We start from the raw sequence: 20,810 nt of genomic DNA, 5'->3' as shown, positions 1-20,810 counted from the left end.
ATATATATATATATATATATATATCGTCTTAAATAGGTTTATTAGTGATTAAAACATATATTCATGGAGGTGCATTAAGCACCACATACAGCGAATACAAATATATAAAACCACGCATGACTAATATGCATTAAACACTAAATGCATCAAATAAAATTACAACCAAATATTTTTAACTTGTAATACCTTCACGATTGTGCTCTTGCCAGAGCCGCATGAGCCAACGAGGAGAACGGCTCTTCCTCTTTTGCAGAAAAGTTCATTAACGTAGTTGATACTGAAAGACAATAAACAACTAGTCACGGCTAATGCTCAAAAGTACCAATTTGCCAGTAACCCCAAATTACCCGACGCAGACCTAAAACCCAAACGCTTAATAATAAACCAACAAATACTTGGTTTTGCTTGGTTTTGTAGCTGGCAGTTCATAATAGATGCAAATACACAAACGATCGCAAGTTAGAAGGCAAATAGAGAGTAAATAAAGTAATATCATTTAAGAAACAACACGAGGCTGTAATTCGTCAGTACGGAGAGTCTCTAAACCCTAAATACTAAACGCCTAGTCCGTAAACCCGAAACTCCAATCCCTCACTCTCACACCATAAGCCGCAGACCGTGAAACCCTAGACCCTAAACCCTAATGGCGCACCGAATAATACTTGTTGTGGAAACGATGATTTTGTTGAAGAGCATTTCGGTGACGGGCTCATAAGGCTTTAATTGCGAACTCCACGGCACCCACTGACACGTCTTCTCTTCAAAGAAGTAATCGAAACAAAGACCGCCTTCAGGGAATTTAATGCGAGCGGCTGCCCTTAGCCAACTGCTAAACTGAGACCTGAAAACACAACAACGCATGCATGGGAGTAAATGAAGGGTTTAATATGGTTTAGGAGAGTGTCGTAGATGCTGGAAGCAGGTGCACTTCGGGTTTTTCGGGCGGCTTTAAACATGTTGCATCCAACAGAGAACTTAAGGTCAAGAAGGGCATAGCAGCTGCTGCATCCAATGATGAGTATGGTTTAGCTGCATGCGCACGTGCAGTTAGGGTTTAGAGTTTAGATACGAGAGCAACACAGCCGACAATAAGGGCTTAATACATAAAAAATAAACGTGTTGCATTGGAAGTACTGTTGAATTCTGTCCTATACTTAATGGTTCCCACATCATCCCAATTCATAAAACTACATTTAAGAATAAATATGATGAAATTAAATGATATGGAGAAAAAGGAATCGAACGATAAACTGAGCGATAGAGAGTGCGGGTTTAGAAAGCAAGTGTGGTACGATTGAGTTTTTGAAACAATGGATAAGAAAGCCACAGAAAGAAAGATATTAAAAACAATACGATTCAGCGAGATAGGGGACGAGTTCTTAGACCTTGAAGCTTTCAAACGAATGGAAGGGTTCAATACTATATTACTGGATTTCAGGGTATATGGTTTAGGGTTTCAGTTTAGGGTCTCCCATAGAATGACCTGTAGTTGACGGCCTTGTCGTCTGCTACGCATCCGCCAACGGTCCACATAAGAGCGGAGAGAAAGAAGCCCTCATAAGTCAGTTTTTGTTCTTCGACACTTTTTTGTTTAAATGCTTCTGCAGCCGCTTTGTCTCTATTCAACAAAGAATCCACGAAACAGCAAATTCCATCCACAAACGCAATGTCCGTCATCGGACACACAAACTTAAACGTCCGCCGAAACATGTCTATATTCTGCTCACACCCGCAAAAGCACAAAATCCAAGTCCTAAACCCTGAACCCTAAAACCCTAGACACTATAGACTAAACGCTAAACAGTATGTCCAATATCCGGACCCCTAAACCGTACACCCTGAACCCTAAGCCGTGAGCACAAAGCCTCAACCATAGACCATAAACAATAAACCCTGACCCCTAAATCCTGACCCCTCAAACCATAGATACTATACCATTAACCCTCAGCCCTGAAACCCCAAGCTTGAACCACCAAGCCTAATCCCCTAACCCAAGAGCCCCCGGAAAACCCTACTTAGCTTCTAAGGCGTAAAAGCGAATCCTTAAGGTCTGTACACTAGGAGATACTCTCTATGCTCTCATTCCAAACTAATTAAAGAGGGCCTCACATGCTGAACCATAAGCTGGGGTAAACCCTAAACGAAAACTGCTGGCCATATCCCATAGAACGTAAAATCTAGGCAGCAAATCCTAGCCTGTGGACCCTAAAGGCGGTATAAAGGGTTTGTATTTGCACGGAAGTTGAGATGCGTGGTTTGTTTACGGATTCGAAATAGTAGGAGAAGAGCAAGTAGAACTGGGACTGAGCCACCTGGTCGGAAAGGGTTTCTCTCCAAGAGTCAACGAAGGGTTTCCACCCCACGTCTGTCTCATTTATAAAAACAACCCCACCTCTTGAGACCGTCGCGGGACTTGCATGCTTCATATCGGCGATTTCAAAGATCATGCGCATCGTTGGAGTGAACGGGATGCGCTCGTTGCTTACTAACGTCAACACCTGCAACAAAAAACAAACATAACACAAACACAAATACCAATGCAAATGCAACGAAAAATAAACGCGACACAACACAACGGGCTCACGGGCGAGCCGTGCGCTCGCAATAAACCCTAAACCCTAAACCTGGACTACCGGTGAAATCCCTGCCCGAATATAGTGCACCAGCCAGTTGCACGGACATTTCATCTCTAGAGCTAAGCACAAGGGTCTAGGGGTTAGGCTCTAGGGTTTTGGCTTTAAGGCGTAGGAATTTGGTTAGGATTTCATTGAGGTGCGCCGTCTATGAACTCCAGGGGGCGCCATAGGGTTTGCAGTTTACGGAATGAGATGTTGGGTATAGGGTTTACGGCGTGCGGCTTAGGGTGTGTGGATTAGGGGTTGGGGCTTGTGAACTATGGTTTAGGGCGTGTGGGTTAAGGTTTATTCCTTGCTCATAAGCAGGGTTCGGCTAGCCATTTGTGTCATATACTTTATTATCGTCCATGACTGTGTTCATGGATTCAATCCATTCTGCGTCAATGTCTCCGTCAAGAACGATCCATTTGTGCAAATGAGAAGGTTTAAACCCTCCTCTTTCTTTCGACATGTTCCGCATTATCACCGCCACAGCCCCGTCTTTCCACTCCTTTGCCGGCGTCATATACCTGCAGGAACACACATATCCGTACATGTATGCATTCATGCCTGTAAACGGGCCTCTAGAGAAGCATAATACTAACGTTCTCCCTTGTACACACTGCATGCATGTATGCATACAGACTTGTACCCTGCTTGGTGCATAAGGATGACTAGTGGCAGCCTTTGTATAAATCCGTCTGTATGCCAGTGTATATGCATTTATACATATATTTTTATATATATCTATATGCATCTATATATCTATATATACTTATTGATATGTTCCATATGTAGATCTATGTAACGATATATATAACATCATAGTGTGCGTGCATACATAATTAAGTATGTGATATATATATATATATATATATATATATATATGTGCAAATATTATGTATACTTCATCTATACATTAAAAACTGCAGGCAGTTTTACCCGTAGAGTTCATTTGTGGAGATGGCTTTGGGGTTCAGGACCTCGACGACTCCGTCTTCGCCTATTGCCTTCAGTGCCTTTGACAGAGTTTGCCACACGCGAGATTTGCTGGCACCAGGAGGCCCCAAAATGAACAAACAGTGGCGCACCTGCATGTGCAAATGCATGCATACAAAAATACATGCATAATCGCACAAATGCATGCATGCAGAAGTGCACATATCTCGGGAATGCGTAATGGTAGAAGAACATGCGTTCAAAGGAAGGGATGGTGCATGCAACTGGCACTGCCGGATGTTGTTTGCATGCATGCACTGTCCTGCATGCATGCGAGAGTCTTCGTGCAAAGCAGCAGCAATACTCCTTCGTCAGCAAAAGAAAAACGGAGAATACAAGATATACACGGCACGGAGTCAATCGATGCGCAAACAATAACTTTACACCAAGCACTAAACACCAGGAGAACAAACGGCTAAGCACACAAGCAGTAAACACATTCTAAGGCCACCAGCGGCAGCTGACAGGTTTGAAAGGCCTGCATGTTCTCTATATACAAATATATGTATGTATATATATGTATGCATCTATATATATCCACATATATATATATATATATATATATATATATAAATAAACCATGTGTATACACCTCAAACAAACGCTCAGATATATCTATATATAAATAGATATTCAGTGCAAACAGAAGAAACACACGTATATATATATATATATATCTATATATTTGTAAGTTTGTAAACATATAAATGATACGTATGGTGATCTTACTTGCAGCACTTCTCTGACTTGTACGCACTTGAGGATGAACTGCTCTTCGCACTGAAGTTTTTGCGCTTTTGCCACTGCCATAACAACCTTCCAGAAGTCGACGTCTCGCTTAGGCGGAGACACCACCCCCGGAAACAAATCCTCAATCAAACGAAGAAAGATAGGCTTGTCTGCATGCAAACATGCACGCATGCAGGCATGTATATATATATATATATTATATATATATTACACAAGCAAACGCATATATATATATATATATACATATAGGAGTACCTTCCGTAGTGATTTTGGCGATATTGAAGTCTCTAAGTGCCCTCATGAGCAGCGTGTCTTCATCAACATTTGGGTCTGCTCGTTTGAGTGCTCCCGCCTGTCTAAGTACGGCTTTTACCGCTCTAAGTCCCCAGTCGTAGTGCTTCGCATCTGACAGAAGAGTCTTGCAGAGGCTGTACAGCGTAACGAACTTGTGCGCCAGAGCACGCGCACACACAAAGCCCTCCGACATCAACATATTCTCGCAAATAAATAATACGTCCGGGACGATCATGGCGCAGGGCCTGAACAAACACAAACATTACCCATCAACGCTCACAGCGTACGACGGCCAAGCCAACAATACATATATATATGTATATATATATATATATATATAGATGTATATACATGCTCTACATAAACGTAATTATATATATATATATTATCTGCATTTGCAAAAGTATGCGCACACTATCTATTTCTCTATATATATTGTATCTATGTGTGTGCGCGGGCGGCTGTAGTGAGGTACTCATTTTTCACGTTGTAATTATATAATATACATATACATACTATCTATATGTATTATATGCATGTGCATAGTATGTACGTATTTATACATATAGACCCCTGCATGCATGCATATATAGTTTCTGCCTAAGCACGATTAGCGGGGCGAAGAATGAATATAGTAGGGTGACCTGAATAGGGCTTTTAGGTTTTCTGGTAGTTCTGTTCGCCCCGCGTAGCCGGGGTTCATCGTGATGAAGAGCCCGCAAGTATGGATGAGGTTGATTTCTTCATCCATAAATTGGAATTTCTTTTTTCCGTCTTTTATTGCATCTAGAATGCATTTGACTTGAGTAGAAACGACGGAAAGGACTTCAATAGATATGCGATTGAACTCATCAAAGCAGCCCCAAGCACCCGATTGAGCTAAACCCATGAAGATCTGTGCCATAGACAAGTAGTTCATTTGGTCCGAGCAGTTAAAGACAAAGACAGGAAGCCCTATTGCACGGCTTAAGTCTTTTGTTGTCTCCGTCTTTCCTGTTCCTGCAGGCCCCGCAGGGGCCCCCCCCATGTTCAGGTTCAGCGCCTGTGTAAGAGTAATATAACATCGATCTGTCAGAGGCGTTATCACTAAACGCCCGCAGTTTCCAACAAACTCGTGCATATAACAAGAAGACCAATCGCAAATCCTTATCATGCAGTCCTTCTTCGCCTCCCCAGCTTTTTCCAACCAGTAGAAACGTAGCTGAGACTGCCATTGAAATGATGATGCTGCAGCAGTGCAACGCAAACCGCAGAGGAACAACACACACTGCAGCACCAATACAATACACACTGCGCACTGCAACAGCTAAACAGCAGAAGCTGCAGGAGCAAAACAGCAGAGGCTACAGCACCAAACAGCCAGAAGCTGCAGCAGCAAGACAACACAAGCCGCAGCAGCAAACAACTGTCTTGCCTTCAGTGATTTTTTTTGCGATGAAGCTTTCGACGACATCTCTGAGGTGTACATCGACCGTAATGAGAGTAATGATTTTGACTCGGAGATTTTTGTCGAGGTCTTGTTGAACTTGGCGAATGAGTTTATCGATTCTGTCTTCGTACACTTTCTTGTAGTCCTTCATTGCATTTTCGGAGCCCCCCTCAAGCTCTTCAAAGCAACGCGTCACTTCTTCTGTCCAGGTTATTTGACTCGCCACCAAGCAAACTTGGCTGCAGTAATCTCTCACCCATTCTTCTCTGCAGCAGCAAAAGAGATTCAGCGCATGCGGTTTAGCAGGTTTATGGGGGAGGAGAAGATTTGCCAATACACCGCTGGTTTGGCTTCTTGCGGTTGTTCTCAATTATTCTGTTCCGTTTGCAATTATTGGAAATCACATGCCACGCAAACATGCTCAAGAAACTGCACTTTTGCGTTTACCTTGGCTTTTCAACTTCCCAATTTTCTGCAGTCCCCTTCGCCACCTCCAAAATATCCCGCATTTGTTTGCGCATGTGAACCTCAAAATTCGAAAGATACTGAAATACACAAAACAATAAATAAATAAATAAGTACATGCATACATATGTATATGTATATGTACATGCACATATATATGTATATATGGATGCATATCTACATTTATATATTGTGAAATCGCAAAAATGCATGTATACAGATTTGCATATACATAGATCTACATATGCACATAAGTATGCATATGCATATATATATATATATATATATTTATACATCTATATATGTATGTGCAGGCGAATATAAAAAAATATATATATATGTACATACATAAATATAAATATATGCACACATATATGGTTATATATATTTGCCTATATATAAAATGTTTTAGATGCAACTCTATACATTTATATGAAGTTGCATCTATACACTTGTAGTCGTCTAGTGCCTATCAATGCATTTTACGCTTTACGTATTCAATAGTACCACAAACCGTAAACCTTAAACCCTAAACCCTAACCGCCAAACCGTAAACCCTAGCTATGGAGTTTATAGCATACGGTTTCAACAGGCCCCTCGATGATATAGTCTTCAGCGAAGGGAACATATTCTCCTTCTTTGCTGTACATTCCACTTGCAATGCGGCACGTTTGAGGGTTTTTTTCAAAATTTAAAGATGCAACGCCATCAAAACAATCCCCTAAATAATACGAAACCTTTAATGGGTCATTTCCGTTTGCTAGGATGTCGAGCAAAGCCTGATTCGAAACGAAGTAAAAACGAGCAAACGCCTTCTTCTTCTGTTCCAAGTAGTCTGAAGCACACACAGAAAAACCCTAAACTCTAATCTTTAAATCCTAGGACAGAGGGTTTCTTCTGTCAAGCTAGAACAGAGCAATGAGAGAGAGGCCTCTCCACCTGGCGGAGGTTACGTCCTTGCTGCACTTGCTGCTGTTGATGTCGCTGTTGCCGTTGCTATTGCTGCTGCTTGCTCGTTCCGTCATGTGTTTTTTGCCTTTTCCTTTCTACGGTTTAGAGTTTTGTAATGAGGTGTATATATGTGTGTTTACTTGCCCCCTAATGCCTTTTCGCATGATTCAATATTGTCCCTGAGTTTATTTAGAATTTCCTCCCGGCCTTCTGCTTGGCAGGCCTCAACAACATTGTTGTGCTGCTGCGCTGCATACATCAAGTCCCTCCACTCGCCGTCAGCAGATTCAAATCGCTTCGACTCTTGAGGCAGTTGGGACCGAATATCTTCTGAATGCATAAAAATAGGCTGCAAACGCTAGACACAACACCAACAAAAAGCAAGCACACACAGGCGCTGCAGCAGCAGCGGCAGAAACACCAGCAGCAGCACGAACAGCAAAACCAGCGGTGGAGGACTCAGCCAGAGCAACACGGGGTGCAGCAGCAAGCCAGCAGAAGGGGCAACAGCGGATGGAACAGCAACAGCAGCAAACGCAGCAACGCAGCAGCAAGAGCAACAGCGGATGCAGCAACGAAACAGCAGCAGCATTAGAGAAAAGGCAGCAACAGCAACGACTGCAGTAGTACACAAGGAGAAGCTCAGCCCAGCAGCAGCAGCAAAACGAGCAGCGGGAGAGTAGAATGGAATTGACGCAACAACCGTGGATGCAGCGGCACCAGTAGCATCATCATCAGCATCACCGTCATCAGCAGCAGCAGCATGATAATCAGCACAGCAGCGTTATGATTAAGATCAGCATTAAGAGTATTATTATGCTTACCTCCCACTTGCGTTGCACTTCCATCCACACGGTGAGCACGGAATCGACTTTTCGGAGTTTGGCTTGCCACTCTTCGACAGCATCTCTACAGAAGTCGATGAGAGCGCCTTGGCTTGTGATAGTAATCAGATCAACAGAATGCTGTTCTAGAGTTTCAATGGTATCATCAAGAGGCAGCAGCAGCGGTGTATCTTCGTGTTGTAGCGAGAAAGCCAAATTCTTCTCCCCCCATATACTCGCTATCTCCCTCAACTTCTTGTCTATTCGCGCCTCCTTCTGGGCACATACGACGATCTCGGAGACGTCAGCAGCACGCGCATGCAGGTTAAGTCTAAGCAAATCATCTAAACAGAAATTGGGGCCTGAGGGCACCAGTAAATAAACAAGTAAACAACGAAAAAGGCAGCTTCATTGCAGGAAATGAACACCTCTTACAACAGACTGCATAAAGCAATGAAGAAGTTCAATAGGAAACGAACGAAGTCGCAGATGCGAAACCCACGTACATATTAAAAAGCATAATAATAGATGAGTAAGTGAATTAATGATTAAACTAATAAACTAATAAAAGAAATAATATACAAACCGACGAATATGTAAACAAGTGAAAATAGGAACCAATGAATACATAAAGTAATAAAGACACAAGCGAATGAATATATGAAAACGTAAATACCTATAATAAACAAACAAGCAAATAAACGAATATACACCAAAGGGGAAGAAACCGGAGACGTGCAACTTTGCATTTCGATCAAAACGAAAAAACGAAAAAAACAAAAAGAAACAAAAAAGACATACGGGAGAGGAAAATGTTAAACAAAGAAACAAACACAGCTGATTAGGGCTCACGCAAACAAACAATAAACAAACCAAGCGGACAAACTGACAAACAAACGCATAGTCACAGCCAAGCAAAACAACAAACAGAAACGGACGAACACGCATAAACTAACAGACAACCGCAAACCAGCGAACAAAAAAAAACAGGAACGAACAAGCGGAAAACAAACAAAAGGAAACCAACCAACCAATCAACAAATAAAAGCAAATCAAGCAACAAAAATACAAGCAAAACAAACAAAAAAATGCTGCTAAACAAAGAGAGGGAGGACCTATACGAGCGCTGAGCGCACGACTGGGCCGTGCAGCACCGGCAGCAGATGAAGAAGAGAAGCGACGACAGCTCAATAGAACAAAGATAAGGAAATGAAGAACAAAAGAAGATAAACAAACCTATTGTGAATGTCTGCCCCGCTATATTCATCAGTTGCTTCCAGTGCCTCTCCCGCATAAACTCCGAATGCAACTCCGAGACAAGAGGCAGCACCACTTGCATGTTGTTTACGCGCTCTAACACAGCCTGACCGTTTAAAACAATAAATGCATCAACGGTATTTGCTTTTCTTGTTTGTTTATGTCCTTGTTTCTTGGGGTGGTTGTTTGCTTATACGCTTATTTTGATTCTTCGTGTGCTTGGTTTCGTGTTCGCTTCTTTGTTTATCTTTTTGTTCGTTTGTTTCCTTTCTGTTTGTTGTTTTGCTTGTTTGTTTGCTCGGTGCTTGTCCTTGTATTTTGTTTGGTGTGCGTTTGTTATTTTGTTTGTTTGTCTTGTTTTGTTTGCTTGTTATTTGCTTGTTTGCTTGCTTGTTTTACTTCTTTGTTTGTTAATGTTTTGTTTGCGGCAAATGCGCTGCTGCACCGCCTCCACGTGTTGCAGCTTTCTATATTGTGTTTGTGTAAAAGGCACCACATATATATATATATATATGTATTTACTTATTTATCTCTTTTTTTCAGGTTAGCTGCTTACAGCGTATACTTTAGTGCTTTTAATTTCTTTTGATAGCCCTCGAATGTGCTGCTGCATCGCCTTTACGTGCTGCAGCAGTAACTCCGTGTCAATCGTTTCCCATAGGGTTGCCTTCCACGCCTCAAACCAACTGCTGACGTAGACACTCAAGTCCCACGCCTCCTGTAGCAAACCAAACGAATACATTAATTAAATAATTAAGTTAGCAGTTAACTAATTGTCAATTAATACTAAAGAAATGGTTCTGTACATATATGAATACATATATACATGTACAGGCATATACCTATATATATATATATATCTATACATATATATATATATATATATATATCTATACATATATATATATATATATATATATTGAGTTCACTCAAGTCCAATGTCTCTTGAAGAAGACAGGTATGTAAATAAATTAATAAATGTTAACGAACCCATAAATAAATGCACGGGTGATACATAACAATAAACAGGCAAGCAAGCAAATAAACAGATTATTCAATGAACAAATAAATGAAAATAGATATACAAATACATAAATGTGGAAATAAAGGACTAGTTTGTAAACAATTAATGCGAGAACAAAGCAATAAACAGATAAACAAAGAAATGCATTAAAAAAACATGAATAACCAAGTATTTGTGTAGGCAAATATATGAATAAACAAATAAGCGGAGAAACAATTAGGCGAACGAACTTAAAACCGACAAACGCGAATCTTTACTTGCTTTTATTTTTTATCTGCTTATTTATTTTGGTTTTATGTTTATTTATATCTTTCTATCTTTGTTTGGCTGTGAATGTGTGTGTGTGTGTGTGTGTGTGTGTGTGTGTGTGTGTGCGTGTGTGTGTGTGTATTTTTTCCCAGAGAGTTTGGGTTGCAGCCTTTTTTCTGCCGTATATTTATTTCATACACACATATTTATGCACTGTGTTGTTCGTATGTTCATTTGTACACTAATTTACGCATTTATTTATTTGTCAAGATGTTTGAAAGTATTTTTGGCCTCAGGAGGTTTGAGTTCTTCTTTGCAGTCTTTGAGCTCTTTATGTTGGGATAATATATATATATATATCTTGTGCGTCTATTTATTCTTTATATGTTTATATATATATATATAGATTTATTTATTTATTTGGTGTATGCATTTTCCTTGCCTTAAGAGTTCTGAGTTCTTCTTTGCAGTCTTTGAGTTCTTTGTGTTGGGACTTGGCGATATCGAATAACGTTTCGAGGTTATTTAGATCTTTTGCTTGTTGTTCGAGTTTGAGGCACTTTGCATAGAATTCATCAATGGCATTATATGCGTTTTCAGGGTTTGTTGTGGGATCAGCGGCAGGGATACGTAAGAAATTTGTTTGATATTCCTTAACGGCAGCAAGGAAGCCATCTAATGCTGCTTTTATATTCAATACTTCTGCATTTTGAAGAGGTAATATGGCCTCTTTCGCCTCAAATGCCTTTCTTATCACCTCCTCCCATCGAGACGGAGCCGCATCCAGCGCTTGCAAACGACACTCCGGCACCAAACAACCGTGCTTCTTTAATAGCGCTACCTGGAACAAAAATGCATATATATATATATATATATATATATAAATATATATGTCTATGCATATATGGATATATATGCGTATTAGCGCATATATATATATATATTGCATGCAATTGATAATTTATATTGGTTTATATATAGGTGTGCCTAGATATATATATATATATATTTACATATATATATATATATATATATACGCTAGCGTATATATATGCATGAGCACTTCTACAAATACACAGGGGTGACGCACCCGGCTGGCCTCTGGAGTGCCTGCGGATTTACTGTTTACGCTTTACGGGTTAGGGTGTAGGGATTAGGGGTTGTGCGTGCCTGTTCATGTACGGGTCCCAGGAGTCGTTTGATGGGATCGTTTGCTATTTTGACATCTCTTATATACGTCATGAATTTATAGAGGGTGTCTTTATTGATGTTTATTTCTTTTGCTTCCGCCTCAGCCCCCTGCTGCTCTTGACTGTTGCTGCTGCTACTGCTGCTGCTGCTGCTTGTTGTATCTTCTTCTTCGCTCTCTGCTGTTGGCGGCTTTACTGAAAGGCATTCGTTCATTCTCATAATGAATTGGGTGAGTGCGTCTGCTCTCGCGAGGCAGCAGCTAAGAAGGAACTCTGTATAATGAGAAGCCCATGCAGAGGCCAATTGGCTCAGTTGTATTTTTGCTGGTTGTGCATTCACTCTTAGCCAACAAACATCTACTGGAGTACGTAACTCCGCTACTTCAGAACGCAGACCCTCAAAAAATGATATCCTCTCGTCAAAACACGTTAGGTCCGGAATCTGCACATGCAAAACAGCATAAGCAGCAGCACCAGCAGCAGCACCAGCAGCACCAACAGGAGCACCAGCAGCAGCGGGAGCAGCAGCAGCAGCAGCAGCAGGAGCAAGAGCAGCAGTAACTAGATAGATAGGTTTCCATGCAATCAGCCAGGTAGTTAGCTTGTTGTGTCATCAGGTGGCCAGCCAGCTAGCTCGCGGTGCATCTGGCTAGCCAGCTAGCTAGCCAGCCAGCTAGCTGGTGTTCACAGCTAGCTGTCTTTATCTAGCTAGCTGCTGTCTGTAGTTGGTAGCTAGCCACGAACTAGCGCAGGGTGAATGGCTCACTCTTCTTCCCAAGTCGACGCCTACGAGTTCAAGTACATTTTCAAGAGTTTCTCCTTCTTCTTCTATAGAAGGAAACACTTCTTTAGGAGACTCACTAATAAACTCTTCTAAGTCATTTTGGGGGTCTTTCTTCCAGAGGAATTCAAATCGACGCGTCTCAGCCAAATATTCATTCAGTCGTCTTTCTGTCGACTCCAGCAACTCAGTAAGACGAGCGCGGCCAGCCTATAGGGAAACGGACAACAGCAAAAAAAGAACCGTACAGCAGTTGCAGCAGCAGCTGCGGCAGCAAATCAGCAGCAGCAGCAACAGCAGCAACGGAAGGAAGGAAGCGGAGAAGTGGGACACATGCTCCGGCTTGCTGCTATTCTTTAGAGGAAAGTGAAGTGCAGAGGCTGGGGAGTACACAAGCCCTAAACCCTAGATCCTAAACCGTAAGCCCTAAGCTATTAACCCCATGGGAATCAACTCATCCTAGGTTGTAAACAAACAAAAGCTCCAACCCTAAACCCTAAGAATTAAAGCCATGGTATGGCACCAAACTCACACGGCCCGCAGCACCAACATAAGCCTAAACCCTAAACACTAAACACTAAACCGTAATCCCTAACCCACAATCCCTATCTCCCACCTCAAAACCCGTAAACCTTAGACCGTAAGCCAAAACCCTAGACCCTAAACACTAAACCCTCATTCTCACCATGAAGCTGTAAGACTCCTTGACGTCAGCGACGTAATCCCCTTTCCCTGAGTCGAGGCGCGTTGTTGTTGCTGCACTTTTTAGGATATCGCCGACCCATCCCTCAACAACTTTGCAAATACCCCTGTTATTAGAAAACAAAAAGAGGCATTATAAACAGAAAAAAAAAGAATGTGCCGGTTTAGAGTTTGGGATCTAGGGTTTAGCTACACCCTAAACCATAAACAACAAACAAACCAACTTGCTGGACCTCCTTTCAGCAAAAAGAAACAAAAACAGCCGTATGCTGCACTAATAATGGCGTCTCCAACCAACTAAACCCCAAACCCTAAGCTCTGAACCTTAAGCCCTAAATCCTAGACCTTAAACCGTAAACACTAAACCCTAAACCCTCAACCATAAACCGTAAACCCTACTCCGTAGTCCTTAATCCTAATCCCTAATAGCTTGAACCCTAAAACCGTCAGCCCGAAGCCCTAATCCCTACGCCATAAACCCTTAAGCCGTAAACCCCAAACTCTAAACACTGCTTTTACCCGTGCTGATCTCTGAAGGACGGGACGATATCCATTTCATTGTCTAATAACTCCAACTTCACTTCAAAAAGCGGGGAGGCCTCAGGGCGGGGGCTCATAGCTGTCCGTACACACGAGAGAAGAGCGAAGAAAGCGAGAGAGAGAAAAAGCAAAAAACAACAAAGCCAACGCAAGATGAAAAAACAAACAAAATCGAAATTAAATAAAATTTAATGTTTAACTTGACTAATTTGAATTAACGCTCTTATATTATTATTCAGATCAAAGAGAAAAGCCAGGAAAGGAACCAGCAACAAAATATATATTCTCCGAGCAAAACGAACAAGCAAACAAAACACAAATGCAAACAAAAGCAACGCAATCCTTAATAAAGCAAGCAGCAAAAAAACAAACACAATAATGCGCAGCGAGGAAAAGCACGGCAACCGAAATAGAAGATAACCCAAAACCCTAAGCCCTAAAAGTAGAAAACAAACAAGAAATACAATACACACCACGCACTTAGATCGAAGTAGAAACAAGCAAACAAAACGGCAACGAAAGAAGGAAAAGGAAAACAAGCGAAACAAATACTATTAAACAATTGCTCAACATGTTGAAGCATAGAGTTTAGGGTTTGGGGGGTACTGGCTTCTAAAGTCTTGACGAGCTGCTCGAGCGAGCCAACAGCAACAGCAGTAAAACCCTCACTAACCGCAGCACTAACAAAATGCGCATGCGCCTTCCACTGGCTCATCCCTGCAACGCAGAGGGTTTAGGGATTATGGTTCTATGTGAGTGTGTTGTGCGTTTAGGGCTATGTTTGCAGTATTTATACATATATATATATATATATATGTATGTATATATCTACCCCTACGTAGAATTATTGTTGTGCTATTTTTAGTTCTATTCCTTTCGGTAAATGTCTTCAGTACATATGTACGAATATCTATATATATGTCTATACATATGTATAGGCATATATATGTCTATATATCTCTATCTTTCTCTCTCTCTCTCTCTCTCTCTCTCTATATATATATATATATGTGTATATATATACACCTTTTGTGGCTTTGAGTGCATCTGCGGAATCCTTGAGCATTTTATGGAGTTCTTTTCCCTCTTCTGCTATTTGGTGGCTCTTGTTTGCAATTGCCGCTTTAACGAGTTGCTCCACATCTTCAACTGCCATGGGCTTTGCCTTGCGTTCAAATAAAGGTCTTTCACTCCAACTGCTGAGAAGACCTGCAGCAGGGGCGTAGTTGGGGTGTACGTACACCCCAAATCATCACTCCATGCAAACACTGCCACTCATCCATGCAGAGAAGGCAAATACATATTAGAACAAACCAAGAAGAGAACAGCAAACAAACACAAGACCCCAAAAGAACAAACGAAACGAATGAATGAAGAACAAAAGGAATGCAAAGAAGGAAATACACCGCAACACCCTTATATCTATCCACTGTCAAGTGCTCTTGCATGCATGCAAACATGCATGCACACATGCATGTTTGCAAGCAGCATGTAAGGAGCATGCATGCATGCATGCAAGCCCCTCGTAACATGCATACATGCATGCATGCATGCATGCATGAGGGCGAATGCAGTGAGTTTTAAAAGTAGATAATGAAGGAGCGAGCCATAAAGAGGATAGAGAAGACGAAGAAGAAGAATAGAAAGAAAAAACGTGCTTCGCACTGAAAGATGTTTGTAGGTTGTTGGTAATGGAGTTGCAGACGGAGAAGACATCCGCAACAGCAGCAGCAGCAACAGCAATAAACTCATCCACTCCTTCGCTCTCCCAACTTAAACTCGTGAGACCCGGCTCTATTATCTTATCGATTTCTCCAAGACGGTCTGCTAGCAAAGGGCGCTGGTTTGGCAGCAAACCAGTTAACACCTGTATATATACATACACACACACATGATACTACTGCTGCTGCTGCTGCTGATGATGATGATGATGATGATGCTGATGCTCCTGATGCTGCTGCTGCTACTGCTGATGATGATAGGGGTGCTGATGCTGCTGCTGCTGTTGATGATGATGGTGATGATGATGAAGATGATGATGCTGCTGCTGCTGGTGATGCTGCTGCTGACGGTTATGGTGGTGGTGCTGCTGCTGCTGCTGTTGCTGCAGCTTGTTCTCATCCTGCTGCTGCTCTTGCTGTTGTTGTTGTTGTTGTTGTTGTTGTTGTTGTTGTTGTTGGTGTTGTTGTTTTTGGCGGTGGTGGTGGTGGTGGTGTTGTTGCTGGTGTTCTTGTTTGTTCGCATCTTGATGCTGCTGATGCTGCTGCAGCTATGGGATACTCTCATCCTGCCGCTGCTGCTGCTGTCGGTGCAGATCCTGGCTCTTGTTTTTGTTTGCTGTTTTGCTTTCACTCCTGTTGCTGCTGCTGCATGATGTGTTGCTGCTTCTGCTCTGTTGCTGCTCCACGGTCAGATGAACCGCTGCTGTTTGTGTTGCTGCTGTGGCTGCTGCTGGGGTGGTGGTGGTGGTGCTGCTGCTGGTGCTGCTGCATGCATGCATGAACTCCGTGCATGCATACATTCATGCATCCATGGAAAGATGTGGGGTGCTTGTAAATACTGCTTACTCTGTTGTATTTGTTACAAACCGACTGCAGTGCGGTGACCTGCTGTCTATACACCTCAGCCTTCTCATGAATTGCTTTGGCTCCAGCAGGAACAGGGAGATGCTGCAGCTGCATATATTTAACTTCTGTTAGCAGCTGCCTCAACTGAGGGTGAAAGTTTGCATGCAACAGCAACTCGGGAGAACGCCGCAGCAAAACCAGACCTAACTTTGCTCGAGATGGCTCCACCTCCCGCTCGCTCCATTCGCTCCGCTGTACATGCATACATCCCAAACCACAAACCCTAAACCCTAAACCCCAAACCCTACAAAGCCCTAGGACCTACATTTTTTACCCGAAAGCCTAACGTTTCAACCATGCATGCATTAAAGACAAACTACAAACCCCACACACAAAACCACAAACCCTAAACCCTGAAATCTAGACCCGAAAACCTGAACCCTAAACCCTATACTCTATAGGTGAACTGTTATATATGATTTTGAATTCATCAGTGTTTAAGTATACATATATACATGCATGCATGCATGCATGCATGAATGTATCAATGCATGCACCCAGCCAATGCTTTCGTAAGGGCGTTTTTCACTCCTGTGTGCATGCGCTGCAAAGCATGCATGCACACAAGCACCCATTGCATGCATGCTCCCACTGCATGTGTGCATGCACCCACTGCATACATATATGCATGCGCCCATTACATGCATGCATTCACCCATTGCGTGTACCCACCACATGGATGCTCCCACTGCATGCATCCATGCGCCCATTGCACGCATGCATGCACCCCTCGCATGTCCGCATGCATGCATGCACGTGTTTGCATGGATGGATTGTGTGTGAGTTTACGATTTTTTCTTGGAATTGTTGAATTGCCGCGATGACCCCGTAGCACTGCTTGGTGACAGGTTCAGTATCTGCATTTGTTGGAGAGAGGAGAATTCCTAATTTCTGCATGCGATCAAGGGGCTCCTTAATGCGGCTAAGAAGAGCAGCAGCCCAGCTAAGAGCCTTTGCAACTGGGGGGCGATTAATATAGATAAAGGTGTTGTTGTTGTTGCTGCTGCTGCTGTCGCTGCTGCTGCTGTTGCTGCTGCTGCTGCTGCTGTCCTCGCTGCAGCCGCTAAGAAAGAGCGCATGCACTGTCTGCACTTCTTCCTTCAGCTGTTGTAGCAGCTGAGGGTGGTGGTAGGCTGCTGCTTCCTTCAGGGAAGGGCGAGATAGTAAAGGGCTAAATGCCTCAATCAGCCTCAAGCGAGACAACAAAGAAGAACTATCACAAAAACTCATCGAAAATACTGCAGCAAGACGCTGCTCCAAATCCTTCACTCGATTCCTAAACAGCAAACACTCACTTTCTTGTTTGTTGCTCCAAGCAGGGTTTACAGCTTAGGGTTTAGGGCTTATGGTTCAAGGCGTAGAGCTTAGGGTTTGCGGCTTATGGTTCATGGTTCAAGGCTTCGTGTTTAGGGTTTAGGGTTTAGGTTTTACGGCTTACAGTTCAGCGTTCAGTGTTGAGTGTTTAGGGTTTAGAATTTAGGGCTTAGCGATTGCGAGTGTAGGGTTTAGGGTTTATTGCTTGGTGCTTGGGGTTTAGACCGTAGGGTTTAGTGTTTGTGGCATACGGTTAGTGTTAGTGTTTCGTGTTTCGTGCTCAGCGTTGAGTATTTCGCGTTTAGGGTTTAGGTTTTAGGTTTTAGGGTTTAGGGTTTAGGGTTTCGCACCTGAATAACTGGAAGTGTGCATCTGCTTCTTTTTCTTGAATATCGAGCAGATCGAATTTAATTTGCTGGAATTCCTCCATTAATTCTTTGAACTCTGCATGCAGCCGCTGCACGTTAGCAGAGAGCTGGTTGCCTGGGGGAGGAAAGAAGAAAAGGCAAGAAAGAAAGAAATGAGAGGAGATATAAACTGGAAAAGGAAAATGAAATGAAACGAAAAGAAAAATATCAAGATAATTAAGAGAAACGAGAAAAAGAGAAAAGGAACAGATAAAGATAAGAAAAGAAAACGAAGAGAAAGGCGAGAGAAGCAAACGGTGAGAAAAGAAAAAGAAAAGAAGAGGGGAAAAGAAACAAAAAGCAGAGAAAATAAAGAAAAGAGAGGAGAAAAGAAGGGGAAAAGAAACAAACAAAAGCAATGACACCAAAAGAACGCAAACGAAACAAACTGCCAAACACTAAAAATCTCAAGTCCTTAGCCTAGACGCTAAACCCTAAACCCTAAACCCTAAACCCTACACCCTAAACCCCAAACCCTAGGCGCCAACCGTTAAGCCATAGATAGGCCCAAAACTCTAAACCCCAAACTCCAACCCTTCACCCCTAACCCCGCAAGCCCTAACCCCTATCCCCCAAACTCTAAACCCTAAACCCTATACCCTAAACCCTAAACCCTAAACCGTCATGTTTTGCGTTACCTTTGGATCCGCAGATTTCGATTTTTTCAAGTTTATCGAATTGCTGCGCTGTATTTACAACAGAAGAAAGAGCGGCATTTCTGCTGCAGTAGGAGTCAAGACGAAGAAATATAATTTTTTTATTTATATTCCACGGCTTTCCTGCTGCTGCTGCCTCAACAGCATAGCCCTCATATAAACTCTTCATCAAGTCGCACACCTGCAGCAACACCCAGCAGCATCCAGCAGCAGCAGAAACAGCAGATGCACCAGTAGGTGATGCAGCAGCCACACGTGCAGCAGCAACACTGCTGCGTAAATGGCTGCTGCAGCAATATATAGAGCACCAGCAACATATGTTGCAACACGAGCAGCACCGGTAACAACTGCAACAGCAGCAGATGCAGCAGCAACAGCTGCACCAGCAGCATCGGCTGCTGCCGCTGCAGCAATGAAGGCCCCAGCACCAGCAGGAACGCTTTCATTGCAGCAGCAGCAGAAGCAGCAGCTGCTGCTGGTGCAGCTGCTTTAGGCGTACTTCGAGTGCAGCGGCGAGTTTATCTGCTGCTTCTTTTGCTTCGTCTTGCTGCAGCAACTTGAAGACCTCCGCTCCAGAGACAAAACGCATGCATTGTTTTATGATTGCGTTGCTGATGCCTCTCAGCAGCAAAATGAGTCGTGTGGGCTTTTTAAACGTGCTGCAGTGCTGCGATGCCAGCAGCAGCAATTCAAATAAAGGAGGAAGTGCTGCTGCTACTGCTGACAACTCAGCCGTCTCATCCGTTAACTTCTTCACCCTGCAGCAGCACAAATACACCGAAATTAAACCCTGCTGCTAATGATGCTGCTGTTGTTGCTGCTGCAGCCGTTACTGTTGCTGCTGCTGTTGCTGCTGCTGTTGTGTTGCTGTTGTTGTTGGCGCTGCTGCTGCCACTTGTGCTGTTGCTGCAGCAGTAGCAGCACCGATAGAGAGAAAAACAGAAGCAACAAAAGCAGCAGCTGCTGCTGCAGCATCAGACAGATAAGAAGCAGCAGTATTAGGAGCAGCCGCAGCGAAAAAGAAAACAAACTATGACAAAACAACAAACGAGCAAACAAACAACAAAAAATAAACAACAAAAAACAAACAAAATAAAAACAAAGACAAGCAAAAATAGTGCCAGACGAAGGCAGCGAAAAACAAACAAACAAATACAAACAAACAAAGACATCAAATGCTGCTGCAGCAAGTGCTGCTGCAGCAAGTGCTGCTGCAGCAAGCTCACCAGGGCTGCAGCAGGCCAAGATATTTCGCGTTCTCCTTTGCTTCTGCTTGGGCTTTGTTTAATTCCTGCAGAAGATTAATAAATGCTGGGTAGTAGCTGCTGTTTTGTTGCTGCAGGAAAGACAACACCTGCTGCACATGCTGCTGCTGCAGCTGCTGCTGCGCGAAGGATAAGGCAGCAAAGCGCTCAATCCAAAAATCTATCTCCTCTTGCGCATCCGCGCTGCGACCTGCAGCACCAGCACCAGCACCAGCAACAACAGGAGCAGCAGCAACAGCAGCAACAGCAGCGGCAGCAACAGCAACGGGTGAAATATGAAAGCAGTACGCAGAACAGCAGCAGCAGCAGCAACAGCATCATCAGCAATAACGGCAGCAGCAGCAACAGCATCAACAGCAGCAGCAGCAAGAACTGCAGCAGAGACAGCGAAACACCAAACAACGCCAGACAAAACCAAACAAAGACAACAACACGAAGAAAGAAGCAGCACAACAAAAACAAAAGCAAAAC

The 20,810-nt window shown here is 42.9% G+C and overlaps 3 protein-coding genes across 3 annotated transcripts in view; all 3 read right to left on the bottom strand.

The window, feature by feature from the left end:
- Window positions 1-156: 156 nt before the first annotated feature.
- On the bottom strand, window positions 157-2,687 carry EAH_00039770 (Dynein heavy chain 11, axonemal, related; the record flags this gene model as incomplete). Its single annotated transcript, XM_013395327.1, has 6 exons — window positions 157-277; window positions 653-841; window positions 1,484-1,719; window positions 2,110-2,124; window positions 2,265-2,498; window positions 2,634-2,687. 6 exons carry the CDS (start codon window positions 2,685-2,687, stop codon window positions 157-159), a joined length of 849 nt encoding a protein of 282 aa, XP_013250781.1.
- A 262-nt stretch (window positions 2,688-2,949) lies between these two features.
- EAH_00039760 (hypothetical protein) lies at window positions 2,950-10,326 on the bottom strand (the record flags this gene model as incomplete). Its single annotated transcript, XM_013395326.1, has 12 exons — window positions 2,950-3,145; window positions 3,558-3,706; window positions 4,344-4,513; window positions 4,620-4,903; window positions 5,303-5,925; window positions 6,125-6,353; window positions 6,535-6,632; window positions 7,134-7,387; window positions 7,776-7,833; window positions 8,328-8,689; window positions 9,564-9,690; window positions 10,141-10,326. 12 exons carry the CDS (start codon window positions 10,324-10,326, stop codon window positions 2,950-2,952), a joined length of 2,736 nt encoding a protein of 911 aa, XP_013250780.1.
- A 943-nt stretch (window positions 10,327-11,269) lies between these two features.
- Window positions 11,270-20,810, bottom strand: part of EAH_00039750 (hypothetical protein) — a gene marked incomplete at both ends in the record, with an annotated part of 11,473 nt that continues 1,932 nt past the window's right edge. The window contains 13 exons of the mRNA XM_013395325.1: window positions 11,270-11,698; window positions 12,040-12,489; window positions 12,814-13,038; window positions 13,514-13,637; window positions 14,050-14,149; window positions 15,097-15,279; window positions 15,736-15,937; window positions 16,638-16,889; window positions 17,487-17,910; window positions 18,362-18,494; window positions 19,057-19,255; window positions 19,574-19,832; window positions 20,301-20,529. Of these exons, the coding sequence (XP_013250779.1) occupies window positions 11,270-11,698; window positions 12,040-12,489; window positions 12,814-13,038; window positions 13,514-13,637; window positions 14,050-14,149; window positions 15,097-15,279; window positions 15,736-15,937; window positions 16,638-16,889; window positions 17,487-17,910; window positions 18,362-18,494; window positions 19,057-19,255; window positions 19,574-19,832; window positions 20,301-20,529 (3,209 nt within the window). The remainder of the gene's footprint in view (window positions 11,699-12,039; window positions 12,490-12,813; window positions 13,039-13,513; window positions 13,638-14,049; window positions 14,150-15,096; window positions 15,280-15,735; window positions 15,938-16,637; window positions 16,890-17,486; window positions 17,911-18,361; window positions 18,495-19,056; window positions 19,256-19,573; window positions 19,833-20,300; window positions 20,530-20,810) is intronic.

This window comes from Eimeria acervulina, genomic scaffold (assembly GCF_000499425.1).
Source record: "Eimeria acervulina Houghton genomic scaffold, Eah_scaff472, whole genome shotgun sequence".
Lineage (NCBI taxonomy): Eukaryota > Apicomplexa > Conoidasida > Eucoccidiorida > Eimeriidae > Eimeria > Eimeria acervulina.
Note: the sequence above shows the minus strand (reverse complement) of the source record. Positions and strands in the feature narration are given on the sequence as shown.